General features: G+C 42.5%; 1 protein-coding gene across 8 annotated transcripts in view; it reads left to right on the forward strand.

Annotated features, from left to right (window-relative positions):
* Nucleotides 1-24,493, forward strand: part of LOC140211627 (transducin-like enhancer protein 4) — a 156,702-nt gene that overhangs the window by 117,265 nt on the left and 14,944 nt on the right. For all 8 annotated transcript variants that reach the window (XM_072281565.1, XM_072281566.1, XM_072281567.1 and 5 more), the window contains 7 exons: nucleotides 2,751-2,870; nucleotides 8,268-8,321; nucleotides 16,525-16,677; nucleotides 17,235-17,367; nucleotides 18,167-18,351; nucleotides 18,579-18,652; nucleotides 19,766-20,015. In XM_072281565.1, coding sequence (XP_072137666.1) covers nucleotides 2,751-2,870; nucleotides 8,268-8,321; nucleotides 16,525-16,677; nucleotides 17,235-17,367; nucleotides 18,167-18,351; nucleotides 18,579-18,652; nucleotides 19,766-20,015 — 969 coding nt within the window. The remainder of the gene's footprint in view (nucleotides 1-2,750; nucleotides 2,871-8,267; nucleotides 8,322-16,524; nucleotides 16,678-17,234; nucleotides 17,368-18,166; nucleotides 18,352-18,578; nucleotides 18,653-19,765; nucleotides 20,016-24,493) is intronic.

Here is a 24,493-nt window from a genome sequence, read left to right on the forward strand (position 1 = left end):
AATTCTTACCATTAAAGCACATTTTTTTCCTTATGACCCTGACCTGTTTTTGTGCTCTGTGCATTTGTAGCAAGAAACCACCATTGTGTTGCTTATCACTATTCAGTGCAGGCGTCCAGCCCACAGGAAAAATTCAGGAAGCTATTAATTCATGGTTCACAGAATGCAAACCACTAAACAAGCACTCTGTATGACTAAATGATCCTCTATGTTTATTGAAGCAGTGGGCATAGAATGCAACATTTCCTGTTGTGAAGGGTTTATACAAACTGTTTTGACCTATCTAGCTATTGGGCTTCTACTGTTCTTAACAAGTACAGTCTAAACATATACTGAATAGTCTGATAATTGGGGAATTCAGCATTGTACATTACCCAGTGTGATGCAGTGCAAATAGGATCAAAACAAAAGGTTAAGGAAACAGTAATAACCTGGAGATAACTATAGAGAATTGTGTTAGAGACTGCTTATTGTCATGCATATTTATAGATAGTGGAGGTGTATTTTTTATTATTTGATTTGGGATGGGAGCAGTGGGTGAAAGATGATTGGAATTCTGGGTTAGTGTGAAAAGTTGATGGGTTTTAGAGGGGGAGATGGGATGAGAGTGAGGGGAAATGGGGAGGTGGAATGTTGCATCAAGAAGAAACATTGCACTGTTATATTTGTTATTAACTCTGGTGGGGTGGGGAACTACTGGAATTTAATTAGGGTCATGTGAGGTTAAGCAAAGAGGTCGAGGCAAAAGAGAGAATAATTTTATCATTGGGGGAACTAAATCAACTGAGGAAATATTTATAACTCAAAACTAATCAAATAAAGGAAAATTAGTTTGGTAGTTAATGACTTACAAAAGTCAATTTTTTCCCTTGTTTCTGATTTTTTTTTAGTGTATTGGATTAAGTAGAATTTCTTTGATTCCAGGAAGGCCGTTTGAAAAGCTTTGGCATGCCCATAACTATTCTTGACATAATGTTTGGACATTTTTTTTTGCATTAGAGCAGGGGTTCTCAACGTCTGTTTATGTCATTGACCCCCACCATTAACCGAGGTGTCTGTGGACCCCAGGTTGGGAACCTCTGCATTAGAGGAAGACAGAAAAATGCAAATCCATTGATGTCACTTTTGCACAAAATTGCCCAGAAAGTTAGGCTAAGACGTTCTGAAGTTCACTTTCTGCTGTATAATCGTACTTTAAATAATGGGCTGTGGTTCTCCTTATTTGCCATTCAAATTCAGTTTGCAACTGGGAGTGCTGGGTTAATTTTCCAGGAAGGCACAATCTACTCTGGAAGTAACTAATTTGCATGTGGTGTGAATGCCTACAGCACCTTAAATTTGAATTCTAGGTTTTGTATGTAATGGGTGTAAAATATATTAAAAGAATGTAAGAATACTGGCTGCATCACAGCCTGGTAGAGAAACACCAATGCTCTTAAGCAGAAAATCCTACCAAAAGTAGTGGATACGGCCCAGTTCATCATCTGTAAAGCCCTCCCCACCATTGAGCACACCTACTCAGAGCATTGTCACGGAAAAGCAGTATCTATCATCAGGGACCCCCACAACCATCAGCCTCTTGAACCAAAGGGGATAACTTCACTTGCCCCAGCACTGAACTGTTTCAGCAACTTATGGACTCACTTTCAATGACTCTTCATCTCATATTCTTGACATATTGCTGATTCTTTATTATTATTATTTATTTTGTATTTGTACAGCTGATTGCCTTTTGCACACTAATTGTCACCCGCTTGGTGTGGTCTTTCATTAATTATCGTTGGATTTATGGTGTATGCCTGCAAGAAAATGAATCGCAGGGTTGTTTATAGTGAAATATATGTATTTTGATAATAAATTTATTTTGAACTTTGAGCCATAATTTTGCATAATTTTAAAGAAGCATGGATGTATTTCTAATTGAGGTCCGGAGCATGAATCATTTTGCTCAAAAGACCTGACAATGTGAGTCAATGCACAACAGGCCAAGAATCAGAATATCCTTGAAGGAGTGATAGGGTCGATGCAAATTGCAGAGAAGATGGGGAAACATGTAGGAATGTAACTAAGGGTGCAAACACTGTAAGCTAGTGGTATTAGGAAAATACCTAATGCAGATCTGTGACAAAAGCAGTGTTAAATGAGAAGAACATAACAGAAAAAAGGAATCATGTAACAAGTTTTGGATGACATTATGGGGATAACATAATATTGCATCACTGCAATCAAATATAAAAGTATTATCATTCATTGTTAGAATGTTCTTCATTCATGCCTGCAAGAGCTGTTCTCTGATATGTTTTGGGAGGTGTGAAAAGCTACAATATGCAAGTTTGTGCTTGGTTTTACTGTCAGACTATATCTCCTAATATAAATATGCTGCTGTAGACATGCTTAACTGGAAGTATGTACTCAAAAGGATGTTGAAAGCTAAAGTAAATAAATGTACTTTTAAGCAACACACATCAAAGTTGCTGGTAAACGCAGCAGGCCAGGCAGCATCTCTAGGAAGAGATACAGTCGACGTTTCAGGCCGAGACCCTTTGTCAGGACTAACTGAAGGAAGAGTTAGTAAGAGATTCACTTTTAATGTACCTTTAATGCAGTTTGGATAAAATAGCAAAAGGTAAATGAAGTATTTTGTTTCCATCAAGATCTTTGTGCCTTTTATTGCTATGAATGATTCATTTATTGAAAGAATATTAATACCTTAATGAGGAAATCTGTGATTTGAATACTTGTCTTTACAGAGCTCCTCAGTATCTCCATCAGCCAGCTTCAGAGCTGCAGAGAAGCACAGAAGTTCGAATGATTACTCCTCAGATAGTAAGAAGCAGAAGACTGATGATAAAGATTTAGCAAAGCGTTATGTGAGTCTTTTTATTTGTAATTCAACAAATTATTCTATAATTTATTTTTTCTCTCCCTCCTGTGCATATCATGAACTCTACCTTCAACTGCTGTGAAAATATTTGCTTTAGCTTTAGAAGTAGGAGCTTTGACTTTGGCCATTGGGGTGTTAGTATTGTAGGGACTCCTTAATTTCATTAGGCAGCATTCACCCAGGCTGTTAAGGGTTGAGATTACTGTGTATTTTGTGTTGCATTGTACGTTACTACATTTTGGAGACAGAGTTTGTTATATATATGACATTGCCATTTGTTGGAAGTTTCAGTACAGTATACATAAGAAGTAATTACACTCGTGTTGATTTTTGTCGACACTGCTACATTGGTGACCCCGACACTCCTGTGGACCATTCCAGAGTGATTTCGCTCGTTTTACAATCATGACTGCAAATGCCATTGCTCTCAATCTCCCTGAATTCTGGCAGGAGCACGCCACCGTTTGGTTTGCTCAGGCAGAGGCCCAGTTTGCAGTGCAGGGAATCTCACAAGACAACATGAAATATTACTATGTCATCGTGGCGTTAGACACCTCTATGGCGACCAGGGTGATGAGTGTCTTACAGCACCCCAGGAAGTCGGCAGGTATGAGACCCTTAAGCTACTCCTTCTAGAGATTTTCAAACTTTCCGAGTCTGAGCTTGCCTGTTGGCTCCTCTCACTGCTTGGCTTAGGCGACTCCAAGCCGTTGGAGTTGATGGACCGTATGGTGTCCCTTCTTGGTGGACGTCAGCCATGTTTCATCTTCAGAGAGCTTTTCCTGCAAAAACTACTTAGGTGAGGTGCGGTTGGCTCTGGCTGGCTCTCCCCTCAAAGACCTCCAGGCTCTAGTGAGAGGGACTGACAAGGTGTTTCCCCTCACCAACAGCTGCGACCATGCAGCTGGACGATTTTGCCGCTTTGTCACCACCTGAACATGAGACAATCGCCGTAGCTCAACGACTGTCTCACACCCTGTATTTCTACCACGCAAGGTTTGGGCCGAGAGCTAAATGCCACCCACCCTGCGGGGTCAAAGAGTCAGAAAAGGGAATGGCCAGCACTCGTTAACTGCTGTGGGCGTTGAAAGGTCAGGTAGTTTGTTGTTCGTTATGGACTTCGTTTTCGGATGCTGTTTCCTCTGTGACACGGGTGCTCAGGTGAGAATCCTACTTGCATCTAAATTGGACATACGAACATAGAAACATAGAAAATAGGTGCAGGAGTGGGCCATTCAGCCCTTTGAGCCTGCACCACCATTCAGTATGATCATGGCTGATCATCCAACTCAGAACCCTGTACCTGCCTTATCTCCATACCCCCTGATCTCTTTAGCCACAAGGGCCATATCTTACTCCCTCTTAAATATAGCCAATGAACTGGCCTCAACTGTCTCCTGTGGCAGAGAATTCCACAGATTCACCAGTCTCTGTGTGAAGAAGTTTTTCCTCATCTCGGTCCTAAAAGGCTTCCCCTTTATCCTCAAACTGTGACCCCTCGTTCTGGACTTCCCCAACATTGGGAACAATCTTTCTTCATCCAGCCTGTCCAATCCCTTTAGAATTTTATACATTTCAATAAGGTCCCCCCTCAATCTTCTAAATTCCAGAGAGTATAAGCCTAGTCAATCCAGTCTTTCATCATATGAAAGTCCTGCCATCCCAGGAATCAATCTGGTGAACCTTCTTTGTGCTCCCTCTATGACAAGAATGCCTTTCCTCAGATTAGGGGACCAAAACTGCACACAATACTCCAGGTGTGGTCTCACCAAGGTCTTGTACAACTGCAGTAGTACCTCCCTGCTCCTGTACTCAAATCCTCTTGAACTGGAGAATATGGAACGTCTCTCGAGGCTGCGAATGGCAATGCCATCCGGATTTTTGGTAAATGTGAGATGGTGTTGTGCTTCAGCGGGCAGAAATTCCGCTGGAATTTTGCATTGGCGGTGTCTACACCCCTGCTGGGGGCCAAATTCCTGTGCCAACAGTGATATCCAGAACTGGTACTTCAACAAAGCAGAGACTTTCTACTCCTGTTTATCACCTTTTGTCCCTAGATTTGCTCAGCTCGTCGGCCCCCTCTGCAAAGCCTTCAAGAGCAAAGCGGTCAAGCACGTCATGGGCTGGATGGAGGAAAGGTCCAGGGCGTTCTCGGACACTAAACAGGCATTGTCTAATGCAATGCTGCTGGTGCACCCCCTCCCTGACTCTTGTTACAGACGTGTCAGCTTGCATGGTCAGTGCGGTACATGAGCAGTTGGTCAACGGCATTTGGCAGCCTCTCGCCTTTTGTTGCCACCAGCTTCATCCCATGTGCGCAAGTACGGTACATTCAACCGTGAGCTTCTCGGCCTATACTTGGCAGTGCGGCATTTTCGTTTTCTCCTAGAGGGCTGTTCACCTACAGCTTTTATGGATCATAAGCCCCTAACTTTCGCCATGGTTAAGGTCTCTGAACCTTGGTCTTTTCAGCAGCAGCACCATCTTCCTTTTATTTCAGAGCTCACCACAGACATCCAGCATACTGCGGGGAAGCGTAACCTTGCAGCTGACTGCCTGTCCCAGTCCTTCACTGGTGCTGTCCATTTGGGCGTGGGCTGCTCGGATGGCGGCAGGCCAGGTTTCAGACCCGAGCGTGCAGGTGCTGTGTTCGGCAGACACAGGGTAGAAATTGGTGAACGTTGCTTTCGGTGACAGTGGCGTTTCATTACTGTGTGATGTATCAATGGGCGACCCAGGGCGGTTGTACCAGCGAGCTGGTGGCGATGCGTTTTCAATGCGGTCCAAGGGCTTTCTCTCCCGGACCGGAGAGCAGCATAGAAACTGGTGACAGTAAAGTTTGTGGGGCACAGGCTTAATAAGGACGTCAGGGACTGGGCTAGTGCTTGTTTGGTGTGTCAACGCGCAAGGGTGCATCAACACACCAAGGCTCCTTCGGATCCTTTCGCGGTCCTTGAGGGGCGTTTCGACCACGTGAATGTGGATTTGGTTGGCCCATTGCCCCTGTCCCGCAGGTTTACTCACCTCCTCACGGTCGTTGATAGGACCACACGTTGGCCGGAGGCAGTGCTGCTGTCTTCCATGTCAACTGTGGAGGTGGTGTGAGCGTTTGTTGGCTCGTGGATCAGTTGATTCAGCGTCCCACTGGATCTCTCTTCAGACCGAGGGACGCAGTTTATGTCCGAGTGTTGGTGTGCAGTTGTCCGTGACCTGGGGGTCAGATTGCACCGGACCCAGGGCTTATCACCCTCAGGTCAACGGTCTGTGGGAGCGGTTCCACCGTTCAATGAAAACTGCTCTCCATGCATGCCTCAGTGACGGTTGATGGGTGGACAGACTGCCGTGGGTCATGTTGGGCCTGAGGATGGCCCCTGAGGCGAACCTTCAGTCTTCTGTGGAGCTCATTTTCAGTCAACCCCTGCAGGTGCTATGGAGAGTTTCTCCCAACATCCACGGTCCCATGATCCGCCTTGTAGCAGCGGTCGGTTTTTAAGGACAGCACCAAAACTTTCACTCCAGTGCCCATGATGAGGCATGGCCTGCCGCGGTCACACCTGTTGACGGGTCTGTGGGAGGCGAAATATATGTCATGATGGACATCGGAGTCCCCTGTGGCTATTTTATGATGGCCCGTTCCACGTGTTGGAAGCAGGGGATAAATTTTTTTACGCTGGACTTTGGAGTTATCCCAGACAGTGTTTCTGTGGATCGTCTCAAGCCTGCCCATTTGGACCTGGACTCTCCAGTGGGAGTGACTCAGCCCCCACAGAGGGGCAAGCCTTCCACCTCCAGACGCCCTGCCATTGACTGATCTTCCTGCCCATGAAGATGGGAGTAGGTTTAGCCTAGTTTTGTGGGCCCCTGCTCGTTTGGCTTTGTCTGGTAGGCTGAATTCTGGGGGGCTGTGGGTAGGAACTCCTTAATTTCATTAGGCAGAATTCACCCAGACTGTTAAGGGTTAAGATCGTCGTGAATGTTACATGTTACATTGTATGTTATTATGTTTTTTGGGGCGGGGTTTTTATATGCATACGGCGTCGCCATTTGTTGACGGGGGAATAAAGTGTACGTTAGAAGTGGTTACACTCGTGACACTCCTACCGTATACAATCTAGCAGCAAATTATATCAATCTGACAATGAGGTGTGTTGACATAATAGGGATAATCTTCCACTCTCATAACCAGCTTTTGTGCCAGAGTGTTCCTTTGTGTCTTTAATGGAAGCCTTGCCATCCATTGCTGGCACAAACTTAAACCAGTGGCAGCATCTTCTGCCCTGCCAGCTGTACTGCTGGCTGCCTCTCTACTCCACCATTCAATGGGGCACCCAAGCCTCTCCACGCGACCCAGTTCTCAGGCTAAGAAATCTGATCGCGGAGCTTGCTGAGGGTTAGACCTGGAACAAGTACAGGAGACCCAGCCAAATAAAAGGGATGAATTCAGTTCCAGGAGAATGGCGAGTAGAGCTAATTTTCCAATTTTAATTAATTTAATTTTTAAAATATACTTAATTGTTTTAGGAGTATTGTTTAGTAATTTTGCTTTGCAAATAAAAAAAATGTTTATAACAGAGTTTTGATTGAAGTCTCATTGGCTGTCAAATCCAATTCATTAGCGGATAAACTTCTCATGTTAACTCAGTATTGTGTTACACTCCAGTAGGCTAAATATGATGGGAGCTGGGTGTCTGGCTAAACACTGCACCTAGTACTCCACTGGAAGAAGCATGCTCCGAAATGACATTTGATCCTGGGTCAACTGAAAATTTGCCTTTTTATGCTGGGAATACATATTAGTATAAGCATCAGGATTTGTTACTTCCTTCTCCATCACCATTCCACCACCAACTTATTCCTTCTAAGGAATAAGGCTGTATTTATGTAGAGAAATATGACTTTCTGAGCGTTTAATGTTAGTTACTTAAACTTGACAATACTTAGTTCATTCCTTGTGTGAAGAATGAAGCCCTTTTAACAATGGAGCTTATTTCCACCAATGCCCAAAAGACCTTCTCACATTGCAGCTTTGTGTGATTTTATTTCCCTCCCCACCCGCTCCATTTCGCAGTTGTGTGTCTTATCATACTAACTTAGGAATGATCTGAGCTGGGCTGAACTAATTTGACAAAGGATGCCTCATACCTTACGATAGTAATGCAGTGACATTATTGTTACGTCTGGTTGTGCTCTCCAGTTTTTCTCTCGTCTAGCTTTTGGCTGTCATGGACTCCAGCTTAACTGATACAAGATATTATATAACCATCTCCAAATGCATTGATTGTATTTACCTCTACTATTTTAGGGACTTTTCTGAATTCAATTAAAATTTTTATATTAATTGCATTAAAATGTAAAATTATTATTGTTTCTATATATTTTCTAGGATAGTGATGGAGAGAAGAGTGATGACAACTTGGTTGTTGATGTTTCCAATGAGGTAAGTAGGTTTTGGAATTTTGAGTTTAATGATTTAATCGTAGTTGGCTTTTAACATAGACTTTGAAGCATTCATATCGTACTGCAGATTTTCTTGCTGTATTGTTGAACTCCCATTTAAGATTTACAAGTTTCAGCTTGATCTCCTTAAAAATCGAACTTAATGAACTGAACATTTATCAAAATCGAAACTTGACTTGAAGTCTTTAAATATAACTGAGGATATGACCACCTTAAAATATTCAAGGAAATTCAGAAGAAAAAAACATGCTGGAAATAATTAGCAAGTTAAGCCATTCTCCATGGAGAGAAACCAAATTTCTTCCCCTTTCGATGCTGCCTGCTTTATTGAGCATTTAGAAACATACAAAACCTACAGCACAATACAGACCCTTCGGCCCACAAAGCTGTGCTGAACATGTCCTTGCCTTAGAAATTACCTAGGGTTACCCATAGCCCTCTATTTTTCTGAGCTCCATGTACCTGTCCCTATCGTATCCGTCTCCACCACCATCGCTGGCAGCCCATTCCATGCACTCAGCTCTCTCTGAGTTTTTTAAAAAAACCCTGACATCTCCTCTGTACCTACTTCCAGGCACCTTAAAACTATGCTGTCATGTGCTAGCCATTTCAGCCCTGAGAAAAAGCTGACTATCCACACGATCAATGCCTCTCATCATCTTAAACACCTCTATCAGGTCATCTATTATCCTCCGTCGCTCCAAGGAGAAAAGGCCAAGTTCACTCAACCTATTCTCATAAGGCATGCTCTCCAATCCAGGCAACATCCTTGTAAGTCTCCTGTACACGCTTTCTATGGTTTCCACATCCTTCCTATAGTGAGGTGACCAGAACTGAGCACAGTACTCCAAGTGGGGTCTGACCAGGGTCCTATATAGCTGCAACATTAACTCTCGGCTCCTAAACTCAATCCCACGATTGATGTAGGCTAATGCACCCTAAGCTTTCTTAACCACAGAGTCAACCTGCACATCAGCTTTAAGTGTCCTATGGACTCGGGACTCCAAGATCCCTCTGTTCCTCCACACTGCCAAGAGTCTTGCCATTAATACTATATTCTGTCTTCATATTTGACCTACCAAAATGAACCACCTCACGCTTAACTGGGCTGAACTTCATCTGCCACTTCTCAGCCCAGTTTTGCATCCTATCAATGTCCCACTGTAACCTCTGACAGCCCTCCATACTATCCACAACACCTCCAACATTTGTGTCATCAGGAAATTTCCTAACCCATCCCTCCACTTCCTCATCCAGGTCATTTATAAAAATCATGAAGAGTAGGGGTCCGTGAGGCACATCACTGGTCACCGACTTCCATGCAGAATATGTCCCATCTACAACCACTCTTTGCCTTCTGTGAGCAAGCCAGTTCTGGATTCACAAAGCAATATTCCCATGGATCCCATGCCTCCTTACTTTCTCAATAAGCCTTGCATTGGGTAGCTTGTCAAATATCTTGCTGAAATCCATATACACTACATATACTGCTCTACCTTCATCAATGTGTTTAGCCACATCCTCAAAAAATTCAATCAGGCTTGTAAGGCATGGCCTGCCTTTGACAAAGCCATGCTGACTATTCCTAATCATATTATGCCTCTCCAAATGTTCACAAATCCTGCCTCTCAATGCTCAAGTTTTGTATTCCTCTGTAAGTCATCCCTACAATCGCCAAGATCCTTTTCAGTCGTGAATACCGAAGGAAAGTACTCATTAAGTACCTCTGCTATCTTCTCTGGTTCCATATACACTTTTCCACTGTCACATTTGATTGATCCTTTTCTCTCATGTCTTATGCTCTTGCTCTAAACATACTTGTGGGTTGTCTTGGGGTTTTCCTTAATCCCGTCCGCCAAGGCCTTCTCGTGGCCCCTTCTGGTTCTCCTAATTTCTTTCTTAAGCTCCTTCCTGCTAGCCTTAATCTTCTGGATCTCTATCATTACTTAGTTTTTTTTGTTTTTTTGAACCTTTCGTAGGCTCTTCTTTTCTTCTTGATTAGATTTACAAGAGCCTTTATGCACCACGGTTCCCGTACCCTACTATCCTTTCCCTGTCTCATTGCAATGTACCTATGCAGAACTTCATGCAAATATCCCCTGAACATTTGCTATATTTCTTCTGTACATTTCCCTCAGAACATCTGTTCCCAATTTATGCTTCCAAGTTCTTGCCTGATAGCCTCATATTTCCCCTTACTCCAATTAAACGCTTTCCTAACCTGTCTGTTCCTATCCCTCTCCAATGCTATGGTAAAGGAGATAGAATTGTGATCACTATCTCCAAAATACTCTCCCACTGAGAGATCTGACACCTGACCAGGTTCATTTCCCAATACCAGATCGAGTACAGCCTTTCCTCTTGTAGGCTTATCTACATATTGTGTCAAGAAACCTTCTTGAACACACTTAACAAGCTCCTCTTCATCTGACCCCTCGCTCTAGGGACATGCCAATCAATATTTGGGAAAATAAAATCTCCTACCACAACAATCCTGTTATTATTACACCTTTCCAGAATCTGTCTCCCTATCTGCTCCTCGATGTCCCTGTTACTATTGGGTAGTCTATAAAAAAAACACCCAGTAGAGTTATTGACCCTTTCCTTTTCCTAACTTCCACCCACAGAGACTCCGTAGACAATCCCTCCATGTCTTCCTCCTTTTCTGCAGCCGTGACACTATCTCTGATCAAAAATGCTACGCCCCCACCTCTTTTGCTTCCCTCCCTGTCCTTTCTGAAACATCTAAAACCTGGCACTTGAAGTAACCATTCCTGCCCCTGAGCCATCCTAGTCTCTGTAATGGCCGCAACATTATAGTTGTAAGTACTGATCCACGCTCTAAGCTCATCAGCTTTGTTCATGATACTCCTTGCATTTAGTTTTTATTTTAGAATTCCATCATCTGTAATATTTTGGTCCAGAAGATGACGACAGAATTTATTGAGGGATAAATTAATCATATTTTATGAAGAGTGGCAAATTAGAATTTTTCATGTTCTGAGTCATTAACCCACTTAGTTTAATAACTACATTTCATCAGATTGTATTGATATACCTCTTACTGTTCACTCTAGAAGTCAATTATGATGTTTTCTTGACTGGCTATCTTGGATCATCAACCCTGTTCGAGCTTGTGCTTACATGAAACTCTGTTACCTGAAGCTGAACCTGCATTAAGTCTTATTGACCTTTATTCTATGCTCACTAGCTGTGGTATTTGATAAATTTTGAATATATTCATTTTTGTTTTCAAATCACTTCAGTCTTGCCATTATCTACTTTGGTGTCCCTGCGACCAAGTAAACAGTCCACTCTTTTCCATCCCCCCCGCTTTAATTGGCCAGTGATTAGTAACTGAGTCTTCAATGGCCAAAGTTATCAGCTCTAATATTTCTAACATTAAACCTTTCCACCTTTCTTTTCTCCTACTGTGAGTTAGCTTTTGATCATGACTTTTTTGGTTCTATTTTCTGTTATGAACTCCTGGGATATTGAACAATTTTAAACCTGCTTTAGTCTCAACTCTTTAAATAAGATTCTAACTTGGCAAAACTGCAACGTGGACGAGGTGAAAGTAAATCACAAATGCAGTACATGTTATACAGAGCTAAACAATCCCATGATTAATAAATCACACCACCTGTTTCCCAGTCATACCGCACTCAGTTGCATACGGTTACGGATAACTAAAGAGGAGGAAGCCTTAATATAACCCTGTCCTGAATGATGGTGGAGACTAGCACAAGAGGGCCAAGGAAAAATACTGAAGGATTTTCTACCATTTTCTGCCAGAAGTACCAAATAGACAATCCATCCTGGCTTTGTGCCATTACAGTATTCAGCCAATTAGATGCACTGCATGTGACAACTAGAAATGGATGAGAATATAGAGTACATCAAAATTTACCAGTCTTCTTTACAGCCAAACTGTTACAGTAAGTTTACTATATTGATGTGGATCCAACCATATAAAATAATGACAGCAACACACATCAAAGTTGCTGGTGAACGCAGCAGGCCAGGCAGCATCTGTAGGAAGAGGTGCAGTCGACGTTTCAGGCCGAGACCCTTCGTCAGGACTAACTGAAGGAAGAGTGAGTAAGGGATTTGAAAGTTGGAGGGGGAGGGGGAGGTCCAAAATGATAGGAGAAGACAGGAGGGGGAGGGATGGAGCCAAGAGCTGGACAGGTGATAGGCAAAAGGGGATATGAGAGGATCATAGGACAGGAGGTCTGGGAAGAAAGACAAGGGGGGGGGGACCCAGAGGATGGGCAAGAGGTATATTCAGAGGGACAGAGGGAGAAAAAGGAGAGTGAGAGAAAGAATGTGTGCATAAAAATGAGTAATAGATGGGGTACGAGGGGGAGGTGGGGCCTTAGCGGAAGTTAGAGAAGTCGATGTTCATGCCATCAGGTTGGAGGCTACCCAGACGGAATATAAGGTGTTGTTCCTCCAACCTGAGTGTGGCTTCATCTTTACAGTAGAGGAGGCCGTGGATAGACATGTCAGAATGGGAATGGGATGTGGAATTAAAATGTGTGGCCACTGGGAGATCCTGTTTTCTCTGGCGGACAGAGCGTAAATGTTCAGCAAAGCGGTCTCCCAGTCTGCGTCGGGTCTCGCCAATATATAAAAGGCCACATCGGGAGCACCGGACGCAGTATATCACCCCAGTCGACTCACAGGTGAAGTGTTGCCTCACCTGGAAGGACTGTTTGGGGCCCTGAATGGTAGTAAGGGAGGAAGTGTGTGTAAGGGCATGTGTAGCACTTGTTCCGCTTACACGGATAAGTTATAATTATATAATTATAATATCATTATAAAATAATGAGCCCAGATAGTCTAATACATGAACAAACAAGACAAATTAAATCCAGCTAATGTGTGGGTTTCCTCCAGGTGCTCCGGTTTCCTCCCCACAGTCCAAAGAGGTACCAGTTAGTAGGTTAATTATTGTAAATTGTCCTATGATTAGGCTAGCATTAAATCAGGGGTTGCGGGCAATATGGCTTGAAATGCCAGAAGGGTCAATTTCATGCTGTATCTCAAAGTAAATAATTTGTAGTTCCATTAGTCTAGTCTAAATCAACAGCAAATGGATCAGTTGCATTAAATCAACAGTCGTCAGCTCGTCAATACTAAGTTTGGATCTGCTAAGGCTATTCAGCTCCTTACCCTATTGTGATTTTGGTCCAAACTTGGAGAAAAGAACTGAATACCAGAGGTGAGTTGAAAGTAATTTCCCTCAATGACAAGGTGGTGTTTAACAGTGTTGAGTAAAAAACTATCAGTGGAAATATAGGAGAAACCTGTCAAATGACTGAAGTCGTACCTCAACAAAAATTATTATGTAACATAGAAACAGGACTTTCAGCCCACTCTCTATCAGCCATCAAGTATCTCCCTGTACTGATGATGTTTTCTGGCACACAGCCCATTCCTTCATTTCTCCAGCATTTTATTGGCTTGTCGAAATATTTCTAAAATAATGTGAATGGACCCAATTCCACTACCTCTAACTCTCAGGCAGAATGTTCCAAATTTCAGGCATGCTCTATGTGGGGAAAAATAATCTTCAAACCCTCCAAACTATTCTCTTCCTTCCCTCAAACCTAAGTTCACCTTCTACCAGTTTTAGAGTGCTCTGCTAAGGGGAAACATTTCTCAAGTTCAAGTTGTATTGTCATTCAAACATACATAAATCATGAACACAGCCAAACGAAACAGCATTATTCCGGGGCCAGGTGGCAAACCACAGTATCAACGGTCACATACAGCACATAAGGTGGCAACAAAATACAGTTACACAACAGGAAGTATAAATAGTTCAAGTCCCTGAGTCCATGAACATTGCAGCAGTCTGCAGTGGGATACAGTACAGCTTGTCCTCAGCTGTGCGAACTCTGGGGGTAGCACTGATTCAAGCATGGATGCCATGTCACACCGCCTCTGGCACTCTGGTGGACTGGCCGACTCAGATGCCTCCTTCGGGCGGCTGTAAACAGGCGACACCAAGGCTTGAGGCCTAATTCTCACTATGACCAAGGTCACACAGCTGCCATGCCATCCAACCAGCTGTTCGCAATAAACCAATAAATTGGACTTGCAGCATTCCATATCTCCAATGTCCAGCAGGATTTTGCGATCTCCAGAAATTAAGACTGCACACCTCCTTCGTGCACCCAACGCCTCTGGCACAGATGACATCATGGTCCACACCAAGTCCAGCTCTTCCAGTTTCTCTGCCAATGAGCAACTTGCTGAAGGGGTCGACCTGTGGTACTTTAGAATGTTAATGTCCAGCAGGATCTTTCAATCATAAAAGCTACATTTAAAAAAAGACAATAACACTTTTGTTTGACCTGGTTAAAGTCACTACATCTGAGCTGCTGCCATCTTACGGGAAGATCGACTCTGTCTACTTTAATTACGCCCCTCTGAGTCAGATTCTCCAACAAGAATGATATTGGGGATAATGTAGAATATCTTCCAAGTGTAAAATCTTGCAGATATCCATTCCATACCACCTGCCCTCCTACAGCTTTTCTGGTAGATGTATTTAGTATTTTCAGCTCTTCGGTTTCACCTGTCCCCTAGGCCCTGCTGTTGTGCCTGTCCTGTGAAGTGACAAAGGCTACAAGTAGCAGTCCTGAGCCTCTCCTCAGGATGTATGATGACCCTTTGACACTTCACCTATATCAAACGCCTTTATCTTTTATTTTAAATCTCACTAATAATTAGAAACATTTAAATACCAATCCAGTAGATTAGAATATCTTGAAGTCAATTAACATTATTAAAACCAAGTTAACAAACCATATAACCAAGCTTGCCTTTTAAATCGAGATCAATTGTTTTGATCAATAAGAACAAGATACACTTACGTGATGATTGTGGTGTAGGGGGGCTGAATTCGCTTGAGTCTCGGTGCCAAGTTCATCGGTAAGGAACTTGGAATGCCACTTCTTCCCCTCTGCTATTAAATTTATGAACAGTGTATGAACACTATCTCACTATTTATTTCATTTTATTATTATAACTTCTAGTAATCTTTAAATCTTTTTTAGCCTCTGCCATATAGCAGCAAATTTTACAGCTCATGTCATTGATAATAAACTTAACTCATCTTCAATCATATTGAAGAGCCACTCATTTTAGAGCCATTGATGTAACAGGTCTTTGTACATTACAGGTAGACGTATGGGCAGGTTAGGCAGTTCTCAGTGAGTGCTCTACTCTTGTGTCATCAAAGGACTATTTCTGGGGAGCCTAGGTGGCAAGCTAGTCAACCGGAACCTCCCCATATTCCAATCTGCAAGTACAAGATGGAGGGCATTTACATTTCTTCAATAGGATCAAAACCTTTATTGGCTAGAACATTCTTCCTTATCTTTCTCTCCTCTGTTGACCGTAGCTTGAAGTTCCGATGCTTCTCTCCAGGGGCTGCCTGGAATCCAGTTAACATAGCCCTTTATCTCAGTCGTCTCATGGTGGCCAGTTTTGTGATAGGTCACATTTGTTTTGTCCCAATATTGAACAATTGTATCTACAGTATGTGTGTACACTGAGGAACCAGTTATGTATGAGTACAGTGATCAATTTTCAAATAATTTATGCCAAGTGGCTGCTCAGAATGTTTAATAAATCAAGTGCTGCTTTAATAGAAAGTGGTCTTTGCTTACAAAGCTGCACCTTGTGATCTCAAAACTGATCACTGCTTGTTAAAACTTATATAGTAGTTTGAAGATTGGGTCTTGCTTATGTCACTGGCTCCTAGCTCTGACTTCTACTCCCCATCGTTCACCACTGCACTGTCATGAGCAGACATGGATGTCACAATGAGGATGTTGCTTGTGGGTCTCTGTGGGTTGCCCAGTTACGTTTTGGCCAACTTATTGCTTGAAGTTTGTTAGCAGGATAAACCGAACTTGCTTCTTCATTGTTTCGGATAATCCAGTTTGAGTCTTTGAAGACAAAAGTAGTGGCGAGTTCTGTATTGCTCTACAACATTTACATGAGGTTTAATGAATTTGGTGTGATTGTTGCATATCTGTTGAAAATTAACTTGCATTTAAGTTATCAGCTGTGATGTAGATATTTTGTATACTCCTACAGGTTTAACACTGTACTCTTATTCTTGGTTTGAAATATGCACTCAAAATTGTATGTTCCTTGTTTAGGATCCCACTTCACCAAGAGGTAGTCCACCTCACTCACCACGGGAAAATGGTTTAGATAAATCTCGCCTCTTAAAAAAGGATGCACCTATAAGCCCAGCTTCCATTGCTTCTTCTAGTAGTACTCCTTCTACAAAGTCCAAAGAAATGAGTCTTGTGAGTAATTTATGTATACATCCTGAAATTCTTCATTTGCCTCTTGGTAGTGCCAATAGAGATGCATTTTAATCTAGTAAAATTGTGTTTTTCATTTGTTATTTTCCTGATTAAATCAAGACAAGCTCATGACAGGATACAACTTGCCAATATTAATTTTCTGTAGACGTAGTGAATTTTAGTAACAAGTTAAACATATAATCTTTGGAATATAGCAAACTACAAATCTGAATCAGAGAAATTACTGAAAGCACATGTTAAATTGATCAGTATCTGTGTAGAAAGTTACTGCTTCTGATGTAGACCCTTGATCAGACCAGCTATTACCAAAAAGTGTAATTCATGTAGACCGGAAAGATCGTGAGCTCTTTCAAAATAAGGTTGTATCTTGCTTAGTTACCAAATAATTCCATATTCATCCCAGCCTAGTTACTTTGTTGGTATTATCAAAATATTGCTTGGTAATATTCAGATATTACAATGGTAACTTCTGGTGAATTATGATGTGCAGTTTTGTAGTTGCAGTACTGACAAAACCACTTACTGCTTATGTGCAGAATGAAAAATCAACTACTCCTGTGCCAAAGTCCAACACTCCAACTCCACGATCAGATGCTTCAACTCCAGGAAGTAATTCCACTCCAGGATTGAGGCCTATCTCTGGCAAACCTCCAGGAATTGATCCAATAGGTAGTAAATAGTTTTTTAAAATAATTGACTTTGTATAGAGTAATTTACTGTTGGCGTGGACTTGGTATTTCAATGGTGCAGAATCAACGGCCGTTGTGGAGATTTAGAGTTGCAGTAAGAATTATAATGTAATTTGTACTCGGAAATTCTCCTTATAGGAAACATTTTTTTATAGATTGGATTATGAGTACACTCAGTCCTCGTTTGTTGTCATATCACAAAAAAAAAGACAAACCAAAGACTAACACTGACAAGACCACACATTTATAACATATAGTTACAGCAGTGCAAAGCAATACCACAATTTGATAAAGAGCAGACCATGGGCACGGTAAAAAAAAGTATCAAAGTTCCAATCAACTCCTGATAGTCCCGATAGCAGGCGACAAAAGGGAGAAACTCTCCCTGCCATAAACCTCCAGGCGCCGACAACTGCCGATGCATTGGAAGCACCCGACCACAGCTGACTCGATGAGTCCATCCGAAAACTTCGAGCCTCCGACCAGCCCCTCCGATACAGCCTCCCGAGCACCATCCTCTGCCGAGTGCTTCGACCCCACCCCGGCCGCTGAGCAACGAGCAAAGCTGAGGCATCGGGGCCTTCTCCAGAGATTCTGGATCACACAGTAGCAGCGGCAGCGAAGCAGGCATTTCAGAAGTTTCAAATGGAAGCACAGTGTAAACCCTTTGTTTGCCTTTTAATTTCACAGGTTTCTGTGATGATGTTCAGCTAAGAACATTCAGCTTTTGTACTACTTTGAGCTTACATTCACTGACTTCAAAATTTGGTGATTCACAGGCTTGAGGACTCCTATGGCAGTTCCATGCCCTTATCCTACTCCTTTTGGAATAGTACCCCACGCTGGTATGAATGGAGACCTAACGAGTCCGGGGACATATGCAGGATTACATAATATCTCCCCTCAGATGAGTGCAGCAGCAGCTGCTGCAGCGGCGGCAGCTGCCTACAGCCGATCTCCAGTGGTGAGTGAATTACATAGACTTCTAATCATAATTTGACCTAAGTATTTTAAGTGATGGTGATTTTAAGGTTTTGAGCAATTCTCTTAAAGTACAAATTATTAGCAACTAAAGATTCTTTTTGAATATGTTTAAAAAGTATGTCTATTTTTTTTAAAAAGAAGAAAGGCTTATTGTTTGTCCTTCGCCAAAGTGGTGGCAAATTATAATACAATTTTGTCAAAAATTAGGTTGGATTTGATCCACATCACATACGTGTACCTGGCATTCCACCAAACCTAAGTGGCATTCCCGGAGGAAAACCGTAAGTTATAATAATCATATTGCTAATCTAAAAACATGCATGAGAAAGAGGCCTCAGATTTGATGTTCAGTAGAACTGCTGCTGCTTAAGCTGTTGCTGATGAACTACTCTCAGTAACAGATACCCACCACAGAATGGAAACATGCCATTCTGACCTGCTAATGATTATTCTCGGAGAGCAGATGAGTTCAAAGTAATGTTATTATCAATGTAGGCATATGTCACCATATACTACTTTGAGATCCATTTTCTTGCAGGCATTTGCAGTAGAACAGAGAAATACAATGGAATCAGTGCAAAACTACACACAGACTGATAAACAGCCAATGTGCAAAAGAATACAAAATGCGTAAATAAAAAAAAAAGCAAATAAGTAATAATTCTAAGAGTAAGAGCATGCGTTATAGAGTCATTGACAGTGAGTTCAGAGGTCGTAGAATAAGTTCAGAGTTGAGGAGAGTGAAGTTATCCATGCTGATGGTTGAAGGGTATAAGTGTTGCTGAACCTGCAGGTGTGGGACCTAAGGCTCCTGTACCTCCTTCCAGATGGCAGGATGGAGAAGAAAGCACGGTCTGGATGGTGGGGTCCTTGATGGATGCTGCTTTCTTGTGGCAGTGTTCCTTGTTGATGTGCTTAATGGTGGGGAAGGTTTTGCCTGTGATGTGAGATTGTGGTGGTTTCAATGTGAAACAGGAGATCAGAAATAGACAGTAACATAGTCCACATAGGTCAGTTGTAACCAGTGCACTATGTAGCTAAGCCACTGTGCACAGCGTTAAACTCCAACAGTGCACAATCACACTTGGTCTTTCAGACAGAATGTAACCTTTGCTTTCTGGACCTGGAAATCTGAGATGTATTTCTAAAGTAATTCTGCCAGGCAACTGGAAACTGTACTGATATACATAGATTTCTTGAGCACCTGCTGGACAATTCAAATGACCAAGACAAATGAGAAGCTACAGATGTTTCAATTTCTAGCTTTACATTCTATTGGTGTCCAGGATTTACTAAAGGAGTTTAGCTTTATATAAAATTTTGTAATGACATGCAAGTTGAAGACACACTGATGGATAGAATGATTTGCTAATCTGTAATTTCGTTCTTAACAGTGCTTATTCATTTCATGTAAGCGCTGATGGACAGATGCAACCTGTGCCTTTCCCTCCTGATGCTCTGATTGGACCAGGAATTCCAAGGCATGCACGGCAAATGAATTCTCTGAGCCATGGTGAAGTTGTGTGTGCAGTGACCATCAGCAATCCTACGAGACATGTGTACACTGGCGGAAAGGGATGTGTGAAGGTCTGGGATATTAGTCACCCTGGGAACAAGAGCCCAGTCTCTCAGCTGGATTGCCTGGTAAGGGGAATGGTGGGAGATAATGCATTATGGTACAGACATAATTGGCAAATGTGTACTTAACTTGAAGACAGACATTATCTTTCCTCCTCTTGCATAACACTGTAAAATTCCAATAATCTCCTAAATGATTATTTGGAAATCCCAGTTTGTTCTCTGGCTCACTAGGAGATTGCTTCCCCTTGTTCTTATAAAGTCACCTAGGGCCCCATATCCCTGTGGTGTCTGTGATCTCACCTGGTTCACTAGAAAAAAATATCAAAGTTCAAAGTAAATTTATTAAGGTACATATATGCCACCTAATACTACCCTCAAATTCATTTTCTTGTGGGCTTTCACAGTAAATACTAAGAAATGTAATAGAATCAACGAAAAAATGCACAGAAAGACGGACAAACAACCAATGTGAAAAAGACAACAAATTGTAAAAAGACTCAATAATAATACGTAAGCAATAAATATTGAGAATATGAGTTGTAGATTCCGTGATAGTAAATCCATAGGTTGTGGAATTAGTTCAATGATTGAATGAGTGATGTTATCCACTTTGGTTGAGGAGCTTGATAGTTGAGGGGTAATAACTTGATGGTGTAGGATCTAAGACTACTGTACTTTTTGATAGCAGCAGTGAGAAGAGAACATGGCCTGGATGGTGGTGGTCCTTGATAATGGATGGTGCTTTTCTGCATCAGTGCTCTTTGTGGATGTACCCAAAGTTGGGGAGAACTTTATCTGTGATGAACTGGGCCATATCCACTACTTTTGTAGACTTTTCTGTTCAAAGACATTGATGTTTCCATACCAGGCTGTGATGTAACAAGTCTGTGTACTTTCCACCACACATCTATAGAAGCTGGTCAAAGTACCAAATCTTCACAAACTTATAAGGAAATAGAGGTGTTGCTGTGTGTGCTTTGTAATGGCACCTGTGTGTTGGCTCCAGTACAGATTCTCTGAAATGATAATGCCAAGGAATTTCGAGTTACTTACCCTCTCCACATCTGATCCCCTCTGAAGACTGGCTCACAGACCTCTTGTTTCGTCCTTCTATAGTCAATAATCGGCTCTTTTATTTCACTAGCGTTGAGTGAAAGGTTGTTGTTGTGGCATCATTAAGCCAGATTTTCAAATGCCTTCTATATGCTGATCATCGCCACCTTTGATTTGGCCAACAACAGTGGTGTCATCAGCAAACTTAAATATGGCAATGAAGCTATACTTAGCCTTACTGTCTTGAGTATAAAGCAAGTACAGCAGTGGACTGTACACCTGTGCTGCTGGTGATTGTGAAAGAGATGTTATTGCCAATCTGAACAGACTGGGGTTTGCAAGAGAGGAAATTGAGGATCCAGTGGCACAAAGGGTTATCGAGGCCAAGGTCTTGGAGCTTATTGATTAGTTTTGAGGTGTTAATAAGTGTTGAATGCAGACATTAGGATGATCTTCATTGAAGAGCAATACAGATCTGTACTTGGAGCTATGATGTTGTGGCCATTACAGAGACTTGGATGGCTCCGGAGCAGGAATGGTTACTTTGAGTGCCAGGCTTTAGATGTTACAGAAAGGACAGGGTGGGAGGCAAAAGAAGAAGGTGCATGGCACTGTTGATCAGAGATAGTGTCACGGCTGCAGAAAAGGAGGAAGTCGTGGAGAGATTGTCTACCGAGTCTCTATGTGTCGAAGTTAGAAACAGGAAGGGGTCAGCAGCTCTACTGGGTGCTTTTAATAGACCACCCAATAGTAACAGGGACATCGATGATCAGATAGGGAGACAGATTCTGGAAAGGTGTAATACTAACAGGGTTGTTGAGGTGAGAGATTTTAATTTCCCAAATATGTCCCTAGAGCGAGGGGTTAGATGGGGTGGGGTTTATTAGGTGTGTTCATGAATGTTTCTTGACACCATAGCCTAGAAGAGGAGAGGCTGTACTTGATTTGGTATTGGGAAATGAACCTGGTCAGATGTCTCAGTGGGAGAGCATTTTGGAGATAGTGATCACAATTCTATCTCCTTTACCATAGCATTAGAGAGGGTTAAGAACAGACAAGCTAGGAAAGCGTTTAATTGGAGTAAGGGGAAATATGAGGCTATCAGGCAAGAACTTGGAAGCATAAATTGGGAACAGATGTTCTCCGGGAAATGTATGGAAGAAATGTGGCAGATGTTCAGGTGATATTTGTGTGGAGTTCTGCAAAGATACATTCCAATGAGACAGGGAAAGGATGGTAGAATACAGGAACCGTGGTGTACAAAGGCTGATGTAAATCTAGTCAAGAAAAGAACAGCTTACGAAATGTTCAAAAAACTAGGTAATGATAGAGATCCAGAAGATTATAAGGATAGCAGGAAGGAGCTTAAGAAAGAAATTAGGAGAGCCAGAAGGGGCCATGAGAAGGCCTTGGTGGAGAGGATTCAGGACCCAAGGCATTCTACAGGTATGTGAAGAGCAAGAGGATAAGACATGAGAGAATAGGACCAATCAAGTGTGACAGTAGAAAAGTGTGTATGGAACCGGAGGAGATAGCAGAGATACTTAATAAGTACTTTTCTTTAGTATTCACTACGGAAAAGGATCTTGGCGATTGTAGGGATGACTTGCAGCGGACTGAAAAGCTTGAGCATGTAGATATTGAGAAAGAGGATGTGCTGGAGCTTTTAGAAAGCATTAAGTTGGATAAGTCACCGGGACCAGACAAGATATACCCCTGGCTATTGTGGGAGGCGAGGGAGGAGATTGCTGAGCCTCTGGCGAAGATCTTTGCATCATCAATGGGGACGGGAGAGGTTCCGGAGGGTTGGACGGTTGTGGATGTTGTTCCATTATTCAAGAAAGGGAGTAGAGATAGCCCAGGAAATTATAGACCAGTGAGTCTTCCTTCAGTGATTAGTAAGTTGATGGAGAAGATCCTGAGAGGTAGGATTGATGAACATTTGGAGAGGTATAATATGATTAGGAATAGTCAGCATGGCTTTGTCAAAGGCAGGTTATGCCTTACGAGCCTGATTGAATTTTTTGAGGATGTGACTAAACACATTGATGAAGGTAGAGCAGTTGATGTAGTGTATATGGATTTCAGCAAGGCATTTGACAAGCTACCCCATGCAAAGCTTATTGAGATATTAAGGAGGCATGGGATCCATGGGAATATTGCTTTGTGCATCCAGAACTGGCTTGCCCACGGAAGGCAAAGGGTGGTTGTAGATGGGTCATATTCTGCATGGAGGTCAGTCACCAGTAGTGTGCCTCAGGGGTCTGTTCTGGGACCCCTTCTCTTCGTGATTTTTATAAATGACCTGGATGAGGAAGTGGAGGGATGGGTTAGTAAATTTCCTGATGACACAAATGTTGGAGGTGTTGTGGGTAGTGTAGAGGGCTGTCAGAGGTTACAGCAGGACACTGATAGGATGCAAAACTGGACTGAGAAGTGGCAGATGGAGTTCAACCCAGATAAGTGTGAGGTGGTTCATTTTGGTAGGTCAAATATGATGGCAGAATATAGTATTAATGGAAAGACACTTGGCAGTGTGGAGGATTGGAGGGGTCTTGGAGCCCGAGTCCCTAGGACACTCAAAGCTGCTGCGCAGGTTTATTGTGTGGTTATGAAGGCATACAGTGTATTGGCCTTCGCCAATTGTGGGATTGAGTTCAGGAGCCGAGAGATAATGTTGCACCTGGTCAGACCCCGCTTGGAGTACTGTGCTCAGTTCTGGTTGCCTCACTATAAGAAGGATGTGGAAACCATAGAAAGGGTGCGGAGGAGATTTACAAGGATGTTTCCTGGATTGGGGAGCATGCCTTATGAGAATAGGTTGAGTGAACTCGGCCTTTTCTCCTTGGAGCAATGGAGGATGAGGTGTGACCTGATAGAGGTGTATAAGATGATGAAAAACATTGATCGTGTGGATTGTCAGAGGCTTTATCCCAGGGCTGAAATGGCTAGCACGAGAGGGCACAGTTTAAAGGTGCTTGGAAGTAGGTACAGAGGAGATGTCAGGGGTAAGTTTTTTACGCAGAGAATGGTGAGTGTGTGGAATGGGCTGCTGGCGATGGTGGTGGAGGCGGATACGATAGTGTCGTTTAAGAGACTCCTGGATAGGTACATGGAGCTCGGAGAAATAGAGGGCTATGGGTAACCCTAGGTAATTTCTAAGATAAGGACATGTTTGGCACAACTTTGTGGGTTGAAGGGCCTGTATTGTGCTGTAAGTTTTCTATGTTTCTATCTATGGAGAATCCTGATGTATGCATCTTCACTGTCAGATGTTCCAGGGTTGACTGAAGAGCCAGTGAAATGGCATCTGCTGTTGACCTGTTGTGATGATAGGCAAAATGGAGCAGATCTAAGTTGCTCCCCAGGCAGGAGTTGATAGGTTTCATCAGCAACCTCTCAAAGCACTTTGCCATAGTGGATATAAGTGCTACTAGACTGGCATTATATTACTGTGTAACTTGAATTAAAGAATCAAAAGTGAGTTG

Source organism: Mobula birostris, chromosome 17, assembly GCF_030028105.1.
Source record: "Mobula birostris isolate sMobBir1 chromosome 17, sMobBir1.hap1, whole genome shotgun sequence".
In the NCBI taxonomy this organism is placed as follows: Eukaryota; Metazoa; Chordata; class Chondrichthyes; order Myliobatiformes; family Myliobatidae; genus Mobula; species Mobula birostris.